Raw genomic sequence first — 16,794 nt, forward strand, 5'->3', positions numbered from 1 at the left:
GCCAGTGGTCTCTCCTCTCATTCCAGCTTCCTGGAGATAGACATGAGTACACTGAACATAAAATTTCATCTAGAGAGTGCAAGGATTTATAAACTGGGAAGTGGTGGGAGGCAGCATCACCTTTTTCTCTATTACTTATTCTAATTGGTTAATGCTGGTATATATGTGTCTATTGATTTTTGCTTTGTCAATCATTTCTCTGGTTATTTTGCTGAACTCTTATTCAAAGAGTTTTTCAGTTGATAGTTTTTGATAGGGTACTCAATCATCATCAAACGATGAGTGAGGCCTTGTCCTTTTGTATTCATTTATTTTTCCTGTCTTATTGCATAATCCGGGGCTTCTAACACAATGTTGAATTTTGGCTTGTTGACACTATGTAGCTATGGCATTTTGAAAACATTTAGATCTAAGGTTTTGGAACCAGAGACTCTTACGCTGCAATGCCTGCTTCCTTCTCGAGTGAATGCTATCTCCTTTCATTATGGGTTTTGAAGGTGTTCTGCCTAAAGGGTGCTTCTGATTTTAGAGAGAGGAGAAGAGCCAATGTAGGATTCAAAAGAGAGGGTACAAGGAGCTGGCAGAATGTTTTCTAAGTTTGACAAACTTCTTCAAGGATACATTCAGATTGGTATCTAGTCTTTCCAATTCAGTTTGCCAGGATAGAAAAGGATGAGATTTGGGCACTTTGATTAAAAATAAAGGCTGTACACTTTCCTGGACCATCTTAGCATCTCTATGATCTAAAGAAATCAAGAATCACACTGATTCCATGTGTCCCACCCCAAAAAGTGCTTTCTTACCACGAATGAGAAGCCAAGCAGAAGAAAATATAAAAACAAATGAGTGCTACTGGCCACTGTGACAGTGATATAGAAAAGCTTATCAAATAGTAAGTATTTGAAGAAAGAATTTAGATGGCAGAGCCAGAAAGCATTGGTGATCATATCTTTTAAAAATTAAATGTTATGTCTTAGACTTATAAAAATGACAAGTGAAGACTGGGTAGGCTTACAAAAACAACCTATTAAGAGGAAAGGCATGAGATAAGAGTCCATGAACACCATACCCATCCTCAAGACTTCAGAATTCTTTCTTTCTTTTCACAGTGACACATATAGGAAGGTTCCTGTAGTGTTTAATAGATGCCTTCATCTCCGAGTGCACAAGAGACCTTGTTTCTAGGAAGTAGCAAACTGATGATATAGATTTTTCTCCATGCCTCCCAACGGTCTTCCCTCTTTAGCAAAAAGCAAGCCTTCCCTGTCCATCTCATCAAAACTTAAGATGATCAGTGACCCAAAGTGCATGAAGAAGCTGAAGGAAATAAAACAATAAATCTTAAAAATAAAGCAGAAGAGGGGGAAGGAGTTAAAGGAAACAAAGCAAGGCAACTTAACTTCTGAGTGACGGTGGTACAGGAATGTGGATAATATCTGGGTAAAGATTATAAACATAGTATTCGCATGACCAAAAACTAGTGGGGTGGAAAAACTTGAAATGTTTTCAAGTAAAATAAATATTGTATTGTACTGAAAGGCTTCTTAAGAGTGGAGGCATTTGTGCTGATGAACAGAGAAGCTAGTCTTCCAGCCACTAGGGCTTTTAGGCTCTGGTTATCATAGCTTTGTCGGGGGCAACCCTACCAACTGGGAGCCACTGAGTCCTACCAGGGCAAGAAGAGAGAAGCCCTTTGGCAAAGACGTGATTTGGCTCTACAAACTGGCAAATCACAGTCTTCCTGTTGCCTGTTCTTTGGGGCAATACCGGCATGACACTCTCTCTTCAAATGTTCTCTCTTTACATGGTATAACGGTTAAATTATATTAAAAATTGTTTTGAAACAAAAATATATTGTCCATTCCATTAATGTGCTAGAAAAAAAGGGACATTTTCCATTTAGGATTAGCAAGGGCTTTAATGGGTCTCACTGAACAGAACATTCTTTTGTACGTGTAAAGAAAAAAAAAAGTTTAATTTTAGTTGTAACAAAAGTTGCAACCTTTACGTGTTCCAAAATATTTTTCTCTGGTGCTTAAGCAAATGCTGTCAACCAGCGTTGGTTGTTGAGTGAATCATATTCTAAAATGAGCCCTAAGCTTGTTACAAAAATAAAATGTAAAAATTTGACCTGCAATCTAATTGGCCTAATATGTACTCTATTTTCACCCAGGAACTCCACTGTTGTGCTCGTTGTCAAAATATTCTCTTGGAACCTACATATCGTTCTTACATGCAATCCATTAAGAGACAAAAATAAAGCTTTCCAGTCCATGCAAAGGTATGAGAAAAAGTTAGCAATGAAGAATCCAACTACAGTGTGGTAATTTCAATCCATTCTCTATTTAATGAGATCAGTAGGAGAAAAAAAAAAAGTACCTTCAATATCATCTTGCAAAAACACAGACACGTTTAATTAAATGAACATATTATAAAACTCACACGCGCACACAGAACCAGAGCTATACGTCACAGCAAGAAAACCAACAAAAAAAAGCAGTGTGCAAAGCCAACGTGTAGGAAGTGCATGAACACACAGGAGGAGCAGCTGATTTTTGCACCTGGTAAAGAAAGCCATATGGAAAGATCAGCAGGTCAGAAGCAAAGCAAATAGGGCATATGATGCGGGCATGCAATGGGGACGCTGGCGGAGGCAAGCCACTGCACACAGACTTTATGGAGTTAATGTATGAAAAAGCTTACTTCATTTAGAAAGCTCACTAATTGGTCTACCGTTAAATAATCAGTTTTGTCTCCATTGCTGAAAAGAAATTTATTAGAAAAAGTAAGTTTTTGTATATGACGCTACAGTAGGTACGATTTACATGTTGACATTTGTTGATGATAATTCTAAACTTATCTTCTAACCCTGAAGTAGTGGTGTATTCTTAAAATGGCCAGAGACTGTTTGTAAGAACAACAACAACAAAAAACAACAACCCAACAACAAGAGAAAGAAAACACTCCCGCTAGCTCACAGAAGATGTCTGCAATTCTTTTCCGTATTATCGAAAGCGGTTATTTTAAAAACAACATGTAAGTCATCCATTTGAAATAAGTAGAATGAATGAACTTTTCAACAACATAATAACATTCCAAATCAAATCTAGTTAGTTCACATAATGGGTTAATACCTAAAGGAGCAGGTTAAAATTGTAGGTCGTTAGTAAAGCCAATGCAAGGGGAGGAAAAAAAAAAAATCGTTCCAGGTGCTGCCATTAATTTTTGTAAAAGTTTCTCCAAAACTCCGAGTGAACTTTTACAGTGATAAACTAAGGGGTAAACATAACCCTAGCTACATAATCCTACAGATTCCCAACATACTATATTCAAACATTACCATAAAAAATGTTTTAAAAATCTAAAGGGACAAGAATGTGACATTTTCTCCTAAGGAGAACTTACATTTTTTTAAAAAGATCCTCTATATCTGTCCGAGGACAAATCTTTTGTGTCAGTTCATAGAACTTTTCGTATGTAAAGGCTGTAGGCTCAATTTCATCATTCTGTAAAGAACAAGAGAGTGTCGTAACTCATGCAACATCTTTCTCCTTGGAAAGAAAAGAATCTACAGGATCACGAAACAAAGCAATGACCACCTGGGATCCCAGGGCCTCTTTCTCCGATTCTTACTGAGAGAAGCCGGAAGGCCAATCCCAGCTGTGGCCCGGCCGCCCCACCAGCACACGGGCTGTGTACGTGGGTGTTTCTGGTTACTCTGGGCAGCTAGGACTTGTGTGTTCAAACACTGAGTACAGCTGGGCTCACTCCGGGAAACACCCCATAAAACAAATATAAAGAAACATTTCCTCTTTCTCCCCTTGACGGAGGAAAGCAAGTGCCTGCCTAAAGGATGCTGAATAAATCAAACCTAGTGTTTACTTACGCTTTATCTTGTGAATTTTCACAAGACCGCATGAAGGGGCTCAGGACAACCGTATAAAATTTTACTTCTCACACTGAAGTTTATATTTCAAATTGGATTTGTTAAAGTACTAACAGGCTTAAATCTTTCTTGCAGTCAATAAATTAATTCCAATTAGTCTAAATTCAAAAGGCCAGGAACACAGATGGTTTGTGTAGGAAGGGGTGCTTTATAAAATACCCCACAGCCATCTTGAAGAACTGGATTTATTAGTCAATTATTCAGGCTGACATGGTGCTTGGTCAAGGCAATGCAGACGGGCTCCTCTAATAAGCTTTCCAGGGGCACCTGGGTGGGCGCAGTCAGTGGGGCATCCGACTCTTGACTTCGGCTCGGATCATGATCTCAGGGTCTTGGGATCGAGCCCGGAGTCTGGCTCTGTGCTGGGCATGGAGCCTGCTTGAGATTCTCTCTCCCTCTGCGTGCCACAGCACCCCCCCAGCCCCAACTCTTTCTCTCAAAAAATAAAATAAAATAAGCTTTCCACAAGCTGTGTAAAAGACCAGGCTGGCTGTCATTTCCTTTTCTTAATAAAGTTGATAAAAACATTTTGAAGTAGACTATTTAAATTTGAAAACATTTAGTTTAAAATGCCCAGAAAACAAAAGGCAGGCGGGCAGAAGGGGAAGTTACCTGTACTCTATGTGATTGAAACCAGTTCTGAATCTAAATGACATCAGTGGAACATACCTAAGCTGGCTTATTACACACGAGAACATAAGTAGACAAAATCGTTTTACGAACAAATGATTAAATGAACAAATACCTTTCCACTGGGAAGACCTAACTCCTTGAGTGCTTGAAAGATCACCTTTTCTGTTTTCCCCGATGCAAAGGTTCTAGTAATGCTAAGGAAGAAAAGAAAGGAAAAAACAAAAGTCAAGTTATTGTTAATTCTGTTTTCTCTGAGGCAAAAATCCAAGCAATACTCAGGATTGTAGGATGGCAGGGGAGAAGCGGAAGGAAAATACACTTAGCTTTCATTTTGAGGTGTGTTTCACTTCCCTAACTAGCCCCTGAAGTATCCCTCTGGTTACACTCACGAGGCGACTTGATTCTCAGATGGGTGTCCCCCTGGGTGCTTGTGAACCCAAGAAGCCCTGGAGATACATACTGTGGGACCAAAACAATGATAATTTTTGATCCTACTGAATAACTGTCTCAGGAACAAGGAATGTGGCAGATGGGACAGGTCTAGAATAAAACCTCGTGTCGACACCATCTAGGCTTGGGGGAAATAAAATAGGCTCCTCAGAATTCAGCCTCTGCAGGGGATGGCCCTCACACCTCGCTTTCATACTTACACAGCTGAGATGCACTATCAGATATATTTTTAATTGTTTTTAAGATTTTATTTATTTAAGGGGGGAGCACAAGTTGGTGGGGGGCAGAAGCAGAGAGAGAAGCAGACTCTGTGCTGAGCGGGGAACCCACCACAAGGTGTGATCCCAGGACCCTGAGCCGAAGTCAGGTGCTTAACCAACAAGACACCCAGGTGCCCTTATTTTTTTATTTTTTATTTTTTTTTTTTTGATCTAAGTAAGCACCCTCGAGCTACTCTGAACTGCCAGCTGCCTCAAGGATTAGGAAGTTTACGGAGCAAGGGATAGGTGTGGTGGGGAGGGGAAGTAGGGGAACATGGTTCAATGTTTCCATAGAACTTGGTACTACCCGGATACGTGGTATTTCTGAATAATGGTGCTGCCCTTCATCCCTAATGGTGTGCCTCGAGGCTAGTAAAATGTCTAGCACCTTCATGAGCCTATTTCCCGCTTCTGGTAAATACGATGGCAATACTCGGAATGACCTATCGGAGAGGAGCTGCGGCCCTAGAATTCCTGTGTGGCTCTGAGCCGTGCCTTCGGCCACCAAAGGAGCCTTCATGCTGTGACCCGAGGCCCAGGGAAGCGGTCACCATAATAACTGAGACTCTGATTTCTAAAGTCCAGCCTCGACGTGAGGACGGCACTGTCCATCTGGGAAGCTTGGCTTTGGAATGCCTCCTCTGTGAGCGCTAGGGGCTTCGTAACAGCGCTGCCCCACGCCCAGCGCTGCCCCCACTCGGCCGTTCGCACGAAGGGGAAGCCAGCTCCGAACGCAAGCACCGAACGCAAGCTCCGAACGCAAGCACAGAGAGCAAAGTCTTCTTGATGAGCGGGAGAGAGCGCCTGTCCCACCGCCCGGTACAACTTCCCAAAATACACCGGGGAGAACTAACTTTAGGTAAAGGAATTGTTATGTGTTCATTCAAAGCTTTATTGCTTCGTACTTGGTCCAAGAATACTTCTCGAAGTTCATTTTTAAGAGCGCTTGGCACAGCTGCAGTCAACCCTACGGAGGCCCACGGACTCTCTCGAACACGTCTGCAGACACAGTAGAGCGCACGTGTTTGACATCAAGTGAGTTGGTTTCTAGTGCAGACGGGGTTATGCCCACATTTTCCCACTTCCCAGAGTTCGTGGAGTTTGTATACACTACAGCGGGTTGAGAAGCAGTTTAGCTCACCTTTATAAAATAGAGAGAGGTAGCTATTCAGTGTTCTCTCTCTCTCTCTCTCCTTATTATGTGTTAATGTGAGAGCTACAGGCTCCCACATCCCTACATCTGGGATGCCTGCAGAAGGGAACTGTTTGCCTCGCACTCTCAGGGGTATCTCGGCGAACTTGGCTGCGGTTAGGTTTGGATAGGCGTGAACAACGAGATGAGAACGGATCGACGTGGTCATGAACGTAGCAGGTTCAGGGCCTGAGCCTTTCTGGTGAAACAGAACCTGGGTGTGGGGTGGAGGGAGGGAAGAGCAGGGAGGAAGGGAAGAGTGTATAGGAATTAGAATTTTTTGGCTAGAGCTTGCTGAAGTGCCAAGAAATAAACAGGAAGTAGAACAAGAATGTCTCACGGGAAGAGGAGGTCCGAGCATTTGCGCTTGGGATGGGGGTGGGGGGCAGATAAAGAGACTGAGAGAGAAAGAAAAGAAATAGGGGGTCCGGCACCAGGAGAGAGGAAAATCCACATAGGAATATATTAGTGAGGGCAAAGGCAGAGCCCAACAACACGACTGTGCAAAAACTAGAGGCAAGAGGTGGCATTATGGCCTAGAGGACCTTGTTCTCTGGCCCCTCTTTCTTGAGGGGGCTTGGGCTGGGCAATGCCACCACCAACTTGCCCACTTCATTCTAAAAGAGACCAAACCCAGGATGGAAAATAGGAGCAAGGAAGCTGAATAGGAGTAAGGCCATTCCCCTGGTCTACCTAATAAAAGTGCCTTTACGGCCTTAGCTCTAGAGAGCTATCAGAGAGCTTGGGCCTTAAAATGGATTCCCTCAGGGGTGCCTGGGTGGCTCAGTCGTTAAGCGTCTCCCTTCGGCTTAGGTCATGATCCCAGGGTCCTGGGATCAAGCCCCACATCCGGCTCCCTGCTCAGCAGGAAGCCTGCTTCTCCCTCTCCCATTTCCCCTGCTTGTGTTCCCTCTCTCGCTGTCTCTCTCTCTGTCAATATGGATTCCCTCAGGGGTAAGGGGGCTTGTGGTGTGAAGGTGAATTCTTTGAGTTTCCAGTTACATTAGAGGCCCAGAAGAATGCACCTTAATGGGGTCCTGAGAGAAACACATTTATCCAAGCCTGGGGACGTTTGAGATGCTGTCATAGGCATTTCGAGGGAGAGTATTTATCAAGGACTGTGATCAATTCAGCTCTTTATATACAGTCCCATGACCACAGAGTACAAGTTACTGCTTCATGGCTAACAGGTACTCAGTGACTTTTTGTTCAATCAAAAGAAACCACCTTCCCCAAAAGATATACAACAAAAGCAAATACCCTTGTGGGGAGTCCAGTCCTATTAGAGTCCTGGTTCAATTCCATGTTCCAGCAGACTTTACAGGTGACTAAGACAGCAGTGATCCAAGAAGCCAAGTGAGTCTTATCCTTTCCTTGTGCTCGATGGGCCTACAATCCACTCAGTGGTTTTAATGCCATCTTTTGAGACACTCCTGGAGAACTCATGCAGTGAAGACTCACTAGAGTCCTACCCCCCTTCACAGATGAGCTAAGCCTTTGGGACATGGACGGATTCCATAGGAGCTGGGCTGCAATGACCATACCCGAAGTTCTCAGCCTTCTTTAACCCAATAGTCTCCTTTAAGCCTGCTTCCAGCCTGAGCCCACAGTTATTGTCTGGCTACCATTTCCCGACTCTCTAGCCACTGATTCCAACTCCAGGTTACAAGGAACAGGAAATGGCAAAGAAAAGAGCGACTTTCAAAGCCTTGGTCTGGGTGGGAAGATAAACTGAGTGTGAGTTTGTAAGTCTGAGGAAGGTTGACGGCCTAAGATTATATACATGGAAAGAAAGGAGGGAGGTAAAGAGTAAGATTTTCTTTGTTAATCATTCCTTCAACTTCCTGGATATTAAATTTCAGCAAATACTCAAGAGCAGGGGCCATTCTCAAGCAATGGAACGCCTAGGAAGCCAGATCCCTTTTAACAGTATGCACATGATACTAATAGTTTCCATTTTAAGAACTCCAAAATGATAGTGATGAAATGACATTTTAAAAGTGTTTACTCTTCATATCCATTAAAACATTCAGAACAATTTCCACCTAGCCCTTAGCAGCTCATCCACCAGGAGACTCATCCGCTTTTCTCTGGCTTGATGTCAATTCTCCATCAACACTGAACCAACTGCCCCCGAGTCACAGATGTCTTGTGTCAAACACCTGTTAATACTGGCAGGCACCAACAGTTCATGTCAGACAGAGCTAAAGAAAATGACAAAAGGATGGTAATAATTTTGTATGTGAACATACCGATAAGGATCTTTGAAACCATAAAAAACTTCTAAGCTTGTCTAACAATGGCTTCATTAGGAGGATACATATAAACGAAACTAGAATTGCTAGTTACAAGCGTTTTGATTGCAATCTATGTGTTTCTACTTTGTCCATTTCCTGAACCTTATCTTGGAAGAAGCAGCAGGACGGTAAGGTTTGTAAAAACAGATCCAACATAAATTTCTCTTCTCCACACTACTGTCTGTGCTAAGTTTGGACTTATTACTTCAATACAGATTTTAAAGAAAAATGTACTGTATGTAGGGCAGTAGCTGTAGGATGCTGGGATATATTACATAGGAACTGGGCTGCTATGACCATACCCGAATCTCTCAGCTTCCTTTAACACAACAGTCTGCTATTGTGCAGACCGTCCTGCTATTGCTCAACAAAGGATTTAAAAAAAAAAAAATAAGGAACAATGTAAAGTATCTTTGCCAACAAGTGTCAGTCAAGGGTGCTAACAGGGTGTTTTTGTTGTTGTTGTTATTGTTTTTTTGATTTTTCAAAAGCTCTACCTTCTTTTTCTAAGGGAGACATAAAATTGTTTTGCTAGTGCGTTAATGAAAAGGAGAATCCTACATTTAGATCTATAAAGACCACAACAAATGCATGAGGTCTCCAACTTGGTAAGCCCTTGATAAAAGGTTAAGTAAAAATACTGCCCATGGTCTTCTTTATGATTTGTATGCTTTTAAGTTTCTCGTTGCTATTCCAGTTCTGTCACATGGGTTGTTACAGAGCATGGAATTAAGAAAAATGATGGCCTCTAGGACAATTCTGTTTAAGATTTATTTGAGAGAGAGAGAGAGAGAGAGAGAGAGAGAGAGAGAGAGAGAACGACCACAAGCAGGGGAACAGCAGAGGGAGAGGGAGAAGCAGGCTCCTCAGTGAGCAGGGAGCCCCATGTAGGGCTCGATTCCCAGGACCCTGCAATTATGACCTGAGCCGAAGACAGACACTTAACCAACTGAGTGCCCCAGATGCTCCTAGGACAATCCTGTTAAATGTGAAAAGAATAATTTTGAGAGAGTATGGAGATAATCTCTTAGGGATACAGAATGGAAGCTTCGAGGCAGAACGAGGTGGCTGGGCAGAAAGGGAGGTGTATAAAAGTCAGAGAGGGCTGAGTGTGAACAGCATGCCATTGCTCAAATGCATTTGCTCAAATGTTATCGGTTGGTGACCTGTTCGCCTCATCTCTGACAGAACAGTTCCAAGACAAGACTCTACCCAGTAGCTCTGGGTTTTGCTTGTTGTTGTTTGTCAGCTGGCTTCTTCACTAAAGTGGTGTCCAGATAGAAGGTCAACATGAACCTACGTCTGGAGAATTCTAGAAGACTGGGTTGTATCTGGGGAACCTATGATTAACTCAGCTGTGGGCCTAGGCTCATGAATCCAAACACACTCCTGGTTTCATGTGGACAGCTGATGCTCTGAGGTCCACTCCAGCTTCTGGAATTTCCATGAAGTGCTTACATAAACACCAACCAGAAAGATACTAGGAGAGTTTGGTAAAGAACCCCTATCACTACTATCTCAAAATGTCCCCACAGACTATTAGCAAATCCTAACACCAGAAATGGAATAGAGAGGCAGAAAAGAAAGAAGCATGGGAATCCTCAAAGGGTGAAACATATCAGCTTAAGTATTAAAGAAGACATGTTGGAGGGGCGCCTGACTTGTTCAGTTGGTTAAGCGGCCAGCTCTTGATTTTGGCTCAGGTCATGATCTCAGGGCCTTGGGAATAAGCTCCGTGTCAGCTCCGTGCTCAGTGGGGCGTCTGCTTCAGGATTCTCTCTCTCCCTCTGTTCCCCACCCCCGACTCACTCATGCTTTCTCTAAAATAAATAAACAGATTTTTTTAAAAAAAGAAGACACGTGGAAGAAGACAAATCTGGTTCATGGTTTCTTCATTCTTTTCTTTCCTAAGATCTATGTATTTATTTTATCTCTAAGATAATGTGCTCAAGCAGAGGAAGGGAGGGACAGAGGGAGAGAGAGAAGTTTAAGTAGGCTTCATGCTTAGCACAGAGCCCCACGTGGGGCTTGATCTCCCTAAGATCATGACCTGAGCCGAAATCAAGAGTCGGACGCTTAACCAACTGAGCCACCCAGGTGACCCTGCTTTACTGCTGTGTTTTTGTTTTTTTTTTTTTTCATTGTCACTGTTACCTTGGGCAGAGCAAGGGGGAAGAAGTGACAGCTCTGAAGAGTGGGTGGTGTCAGGCAGAGTGCACCTAGAGACCAAGTGGCAAGAAGCCAAAGGCGTCCACAGTCCCTGCACACCAAAGGAACAGCAAGGCCCAGAATGAGAAGCACCGTTCAGAGGTACCACACTCCCGACACAGTCTCTAGGCTTCTACTGCAGCTACCCAGCACAAACTTCTTTCCTTTTAGCTACCAGTTGCTCAGGGCAAGAAGATGAAAAACATGAAAATCCTAAAAACCCACTTATTTGAGGATGAAAAAGAATACCGCTACATCCTTCAGATGCTATCGGAATCCATGCTCCCCATTCTGGGGGAAAACGCAACTTTACATCCACAAATGATTTGTACAGACTGAACACCGCATTTGATGGAGTGATTTAAATTAAGTTTCCAGAAATATCTTTGGTGAAAACAATGAACAAGCACTTGTGATGGGCTCTCTCTTTGGTCTGGTATCACAAGGGTCGGCCCAGTGCATGGAATAGAGACAGAGATGATTGACTTACCTCCTAACTGGAATTTTACCGTTTGTGTTGGTCATAAACGCCAATTTCATCCAGCTGGAAAACAACCATAACAACACTGTTTCAATGTTTCTCCGGAGGAACACTTCAATCCAGTTAAGAACTTTAAAAGAAAGTTCATTCAAACAAAGAACATTTATTCAGGAAACCAGAGACGATAGTACACCGTGAGATGAATTCATGGTTGTCACGTTTAGCAAATACAAACTCAGGACTCTTGGTTAAACTTGAATTTCAGAAAAACAATTTTTTTACAAGTATGTTCCGAATACCGCACAGGATATACTAACACTCAAAAACTGTTACTTCTCAGAAATTTAAATTTAACTGGGAGTTCCGTACTTTTCCCAGCAACCCTAGATGAACTGGAAATTTGGGTGCTTGCACTGAGTGAAACAAATTGTAGGTATTTTTTTGGTGATGGGTCTCATCCTTGATTGTTGCTCTTTAATAATCTTTACTAAAGTGGTAGGAAATGTAACTGCATGGTGACACCAGCCAGCCTTGTCCTCAGGACCCATGGGGATGCCCACAACCTGTTCCTAGTGCAGCGAAGTACAGATTGAATGGGCACTTTCCTTAGTTGCCAAGAGTAAGAGAAGTTCACCAACTCAAATTGATGGTAAGCAACTCCTTGCTTTCCCCAGGCTTTCTGGACACACAGAGACCCAGAACATTCATTTGTAGGTGCTGGGACTGTTCTTAGCTATTAGCTCACATTCTCATGGATTCCAGTCAATAATATTCTAACAACGAGCAGAACATGACAATTTGGTAAAGTTTCTGTCTTATGGCAACTTCCTAGAAGCACAAGTGATTCCTTTCCAAAGAATGTTTTCAAGACAACAGGTGTGAGGGAAGCAGAAAGGACAGGGAGAACAGTCATACAGTTGTGGTCTCTCTTGGTGGTTTAGCCTGATGCCAGGGGGAGCTCTGCAGCGTGATGTGCGCCGGACTTGGTGGCATGCGGGCTGGCCTATTGTATCCTGTTCCAGACATGGGCCATGGGTTTCCACCAGGAAAAGGGAGGAATGCGGTCTCCCGGACACAGTGACTCCCCTTCAGCAGAGGGTCATTCTCTGCCGAAGTGGGCAGGGGTGACCTCTTGATGAGCTAACCCTCATGGCAGCTGGTGGATGGGTGAACACGAGCTCCATAAAGGGATCTCGGCAGGACACCAGTGGGGACAGATAAGATCTGGTGTCCAGATACGGACACTGCGGTCCCTTAGGTAAAGGTGGGCATTCTGAAAGTCTCAGATCCTTCGGGATTCTATCCATGCCCAAAGAGTAATGTCAAAAATCCGTTGTTGCTCTTTATGTCTAAGAAAACATGTCACAGCAACTGCAGAGGAAAAAGGAGAAGCAGCTGCCCAGCAAACTGCTATTTACAAGAGTCATTACCCTCTACTAAGATGATGTAAAGAAAACTGGAGGGATGGCACAACCATCTAAATTACTAATACTGAGTGAAGGAGGACCAGGAGCAGGCGCTGGGCTGGGCGTTTTCCAGAACCTCATTACAGCTGCGTGGTAATATTGTAAAATAAATTCTGGTCACCTTCTCCATTCACACGTTAAGAACAGTAAGGCACGAGGCTAAGAACTTGCCAAGGGTCACTCAACAACTAAGTGGCCAAGCTGGGATTGTAGTCAAGAGCCCGTACTCTTAAAGCACCTGCCAAAGGGACCAAAAGGGTGAAAGTAGCAGAAGGGCTGACCTCTCTTCCTCCAGCTGGACAGTCCAAGGAATCACACCCCTGGTGCTGGGCCTGGCTGCGAGTACAGGCTTATTCCTGTCATTTCTCAGTGTAGTTCCCTTCTGACCTACAACTGCCTGCCAATGGCCCCATGAAGGCAGGCACCCCCCTCCTCCACCGATTACTGCTTTTTAAACAGGTTGACTTTGGCTTTGGCCAGGCTTTCTACTTGAGTAACTTTCGTGTTGCCCTAATAGAATAACTTGGGAAGGGTTAAAAATCTACCGCTGTGGTACCCCTCTGGATTTTGGATAATGTGAGCTGGGGTAAGGCCAGTACGTTTGGATCCCTGGCTGGGTGCTGAACAGTCCCTGGGGCCAGCACTCCTTTTTGACCCTAGAAATGGGTAATCTTGTATGTGCTTCTCTTGGCCACACTCCCCAATTCTCAGTCTCACACAACAGAGGCTCCAAGTGCAACATCACCCAACTATGGCCCGAGGCATGGGGAACTCTTTATCGGCACTCGGGATGGGGGCCTACGACCCAGAGGATACTGAAGTTCCAGCATCTTCCTGCCATCAACCATTCCATTCCTATCGGTTTGGGCTACCGGTTGATCACACATGTCCTGCCACGTGGCGTGAAGAGTCCAGCTGTGTGTCGGGAACCTCTTCTCCAGGGTCGGGAGCATGGAGGGGAAGATGAGGACGAAGCTGTCTGGCCATATACTAAGCCTTCATCTCCTACTCTGACCTTTTGCTTTTTAACATTCAAGAACAAAGAGTGATGTAAATACAACTCACTGCTTCTTGAGGCAGGTCATTGGACTGACATTGTTGGCCCTGAAGTTGTGTATGATTGATCTCAGTCCTTCTACCCATTGCTGAAAGAGAAAGAAAAAGCATTCCTGGTGAGCAAAACCACAGGAACCGAAAATAGTGGTTTTCATGAGACAGCCTGCATCCATTCAGTATAAGAATAATGTAAACTCTTCTTTTATCACCTCCCTGCCACGGCATGATCTTTGTTTTGCATGCCATGCTTTATTCCTTAATAAATAGCTTTCATTCTTTCCATGAAGATAAATGTAACATCTAGGGCATCATTAAACACGGGGCTGTCAGAAAGGAACGCTGTCCACTGATTGACTTGTTAAACCTTCTATGTGCAGCTTGTTTAAATAGAAATCCTTTTTCAGCCACTGGCAATCTTCATTATTTCTAAGCAACGTTATACAATACATGATGACATACTTAGCTATCCCCATTTTAGAGGATGAATGCATTTGGGGTTCATCAATTTTATCCTGTGATTCTATTTCAATGTAAGTATTTGTTACATATCTTACCTGTCGGTGTTTTCCAGCAGAGCCTTAAAAAGTAAAGCACACACTGATTGCTGGGGTATCCGGCGCAAACAGCGAAGCGCTTACGTAATTTCTGTATAAGGACTTGGACCTCAGTTTTAGTTCATAACATCACTCCGTGGATTTACAAGGAAAAGTGAAGGAAGACTGCACATGGCAGTAAAGGAATCTGGGTCTTGTAAGGACATTCTACTAGAAAAGGCTGGCCCGTGAATTAAGGCCAACCCTGCCCTTGAATCCAATAACTGAGGCCAATGGATGCCGCACCAAGTTGCTGAAATAAAGAATCACACTCTTGGCAACATGCTTTGCAGCAAGTTGATACTGGGGGGTTTAAACAGAGCTGGGGCCTCCTCAAAAGCCAGTACCTTACCTTCTTTGGTTTATAGTCTGACTGCTGTAGCTCTGTGCTGAGGAAGGGAAACTATTTGGGGATAGATAGTAGTAAAGATGTATATTCTACCTGCACTGTCCACTAGCCACATGTGGCTTTTTAAATTTAAACTAAATCAAAGTAGGGGCGCCTGGGTGGCACAGCGGTTGGGCGTCTGCCTTCGGCTCAGGGCGTGATCCCGGCGTTATGGGATCGAGCCCCACATCGGGCTCCTCCACTATGAGCCTGCTTCTTCCTCTCCCACTCCCCCTGCTTGTGTTCCCTCTCTCGCTGGCTGTCTCTATCTCTGTCGAATAAATAAATAAATAAAAAATCTTTAAACTAAATCAAAGTAAAATTCAGTGCTTCCATTTCACTCATCACATATCAAGTGCTCGAAAGCCAACATGGGGCGAGTGCTTACCATCCTGGACAGCACAGATGAAGAACAAATCTGTTGAAACAGAAGGTTCTATCACAGCCCTGCTCAGTATTACCAGGTTTAACACGGTCTAGTGATTTAGCCATCACAAGGGCCACAGGTAAAGACTGAGTTCTGTAATGCGTGTGTGGTTTTAATGCACTGTGATAAAATACAAATAACATCAAATGTCCTATTGGAACCATTTTTAAGTGAAGAGTGGCATTAAGTAACATTCACGTTGTTGCACAACCTTCATCACCATGCTTCTCCAGAACTCTTTTCTTCTTGCCAAATGGAAACTCTGTCCCCATCACACAACGCCCCATTTTCCTCTCCCCCCCCAAACCCTGGCAACCACCATTCTACTTTCTGTCTCTATGAATCTGCCTATCATAGGTTCTTCATAAAAACAAATCATAGGTATTTGCCCTTCGACAAATTTGACTGGCATAATGTCCTCAAGGCTCAGCCAGATCACAGAGCGTGTCAGAATTTCCTTCTCTTAGGGGCTGGATAATATTCCATTGGCTGTGTAGACCGCATTTGGCTTCTTCTTTCATCTGTTGATGGACACCTGGGTTACTACTGTGATTAATGGTGGCTACTGTGATTGATGCTTCTATGAACACAGGTATACCAGTAGCTCTTCAAGTGCCTGCCTTCAAGTCTTTTGGGTATATACCCTGAAGTAGAATTACTGGATCCTCGAGTAACTCTGTTTTTCACTTTTTGAGGAACCACCATTCTGTGACACAGCCGGGTCATTCACATTCCTGCCAACAGTGCACATGGGTTCCAATTTCTTCATGTCCTTGTCGACACTTGTTTTTGTTTTTTATTTTTCCTGTTTTGTTTTCATTTTGAGACTATCCATCCTAAAGGATAGGAGTCTAATGGAGAGCTCTGGCTTTCCTCTTCATGTTCCCGTCATACCTAACAGTTTTCTGAAGGAGGACTTAGGAGTTAGAAGAGGTCAATTTCCTTCCACAACTAGAAAAGGCCATTTCCTAAGGGCCATAAATAGCATCAAAAGCCTCATGATGGGGACACCAGGATTCTGAGGGAGGAGGAAGAAAGGCAAGAGTAGCATTAAAGAAATGCCTTATTATTTTCATCATCAGCCTTTACTTCCTCTGTCAGGCTAAATATGGGACTATAATTCCCTGGGGACCATCAAATATCCTGTTGTTGGCCTAACAAACCACAGGCTCACACAGAGTTTCCCAAGAGGAGACAGAAAAACATAAATAATTAGGTTGGCGTTCACTGGGCAACGTTTTCTCAACCTGAAGGCTTGTTACATGTTCCAAAACACCGAACAGAGTCCATGGTTTCCTAGGGCAAAAAACTGGGCAATTTCTGAGACTGCTCACTCGCTTTTTCAGAGCATTCTGATTTAGTTGTCCCTAACAATAAATTACAGAGAGATACCAGAC

The 16,794-nt window shown here is 43.5% G+C and overlaps 1 protein-coding gene across 1 annotated transcript in view; it reads right to left on the reverse strand.

Annotated features, from left to right (window-relative positions):
• The window catches only part of PLCB4 (phospholipase C beta 4), a 248,332-nt gene that overhangs the window by 90,811 nt on the left and 140,727 nt on the right, over nucleotides 1-16,794 (reverse strand). Inside the window, exons 6-10 of the mRNA XM_040637983.1 lie at nucleotides 13,999-14,078; nucleotides 11,477-11,530; nucleotides 4,692-4,773; nucleotides 3,406-3,506; nucleotides 2,704-2,761 (exon numbers count right to left, since the gene is read on the reverse strand). Of these exons, the coding sequence (XP_040493917.1) occupies nucleotides 2,704-2,761; nucleotides 3,406-3,506; nucleotides 4,692-4,773; nucleotides 11,477-11,530; nucleotides 13,999-14,078 (375 nt within the window). The remainder of the gene's footprint in view (nucleotides 1-2,703; nucleotides 2,762-3,405; nucleotides 3,507-4,691; nucleotides 4,774-11,476; nucleotides 11,531-13,998; nucleotides 14,079-16,794) is intronic.

The sequence above is a fragment of the Ursus maritimus genome, unplaced genomic scaffold (assembly GCF_017311325.1).
Source record: "Ursus maritimus isolate PB19 unplaced genomic scaffold, ASM1731132v1 scaffold_22, whole genome shotgun sequence".
NCBI lineage: Eukaryota > Metazoa > Chordata > Mammalia > Carnivora > Ursidae > Ursus > Ursus maritimus.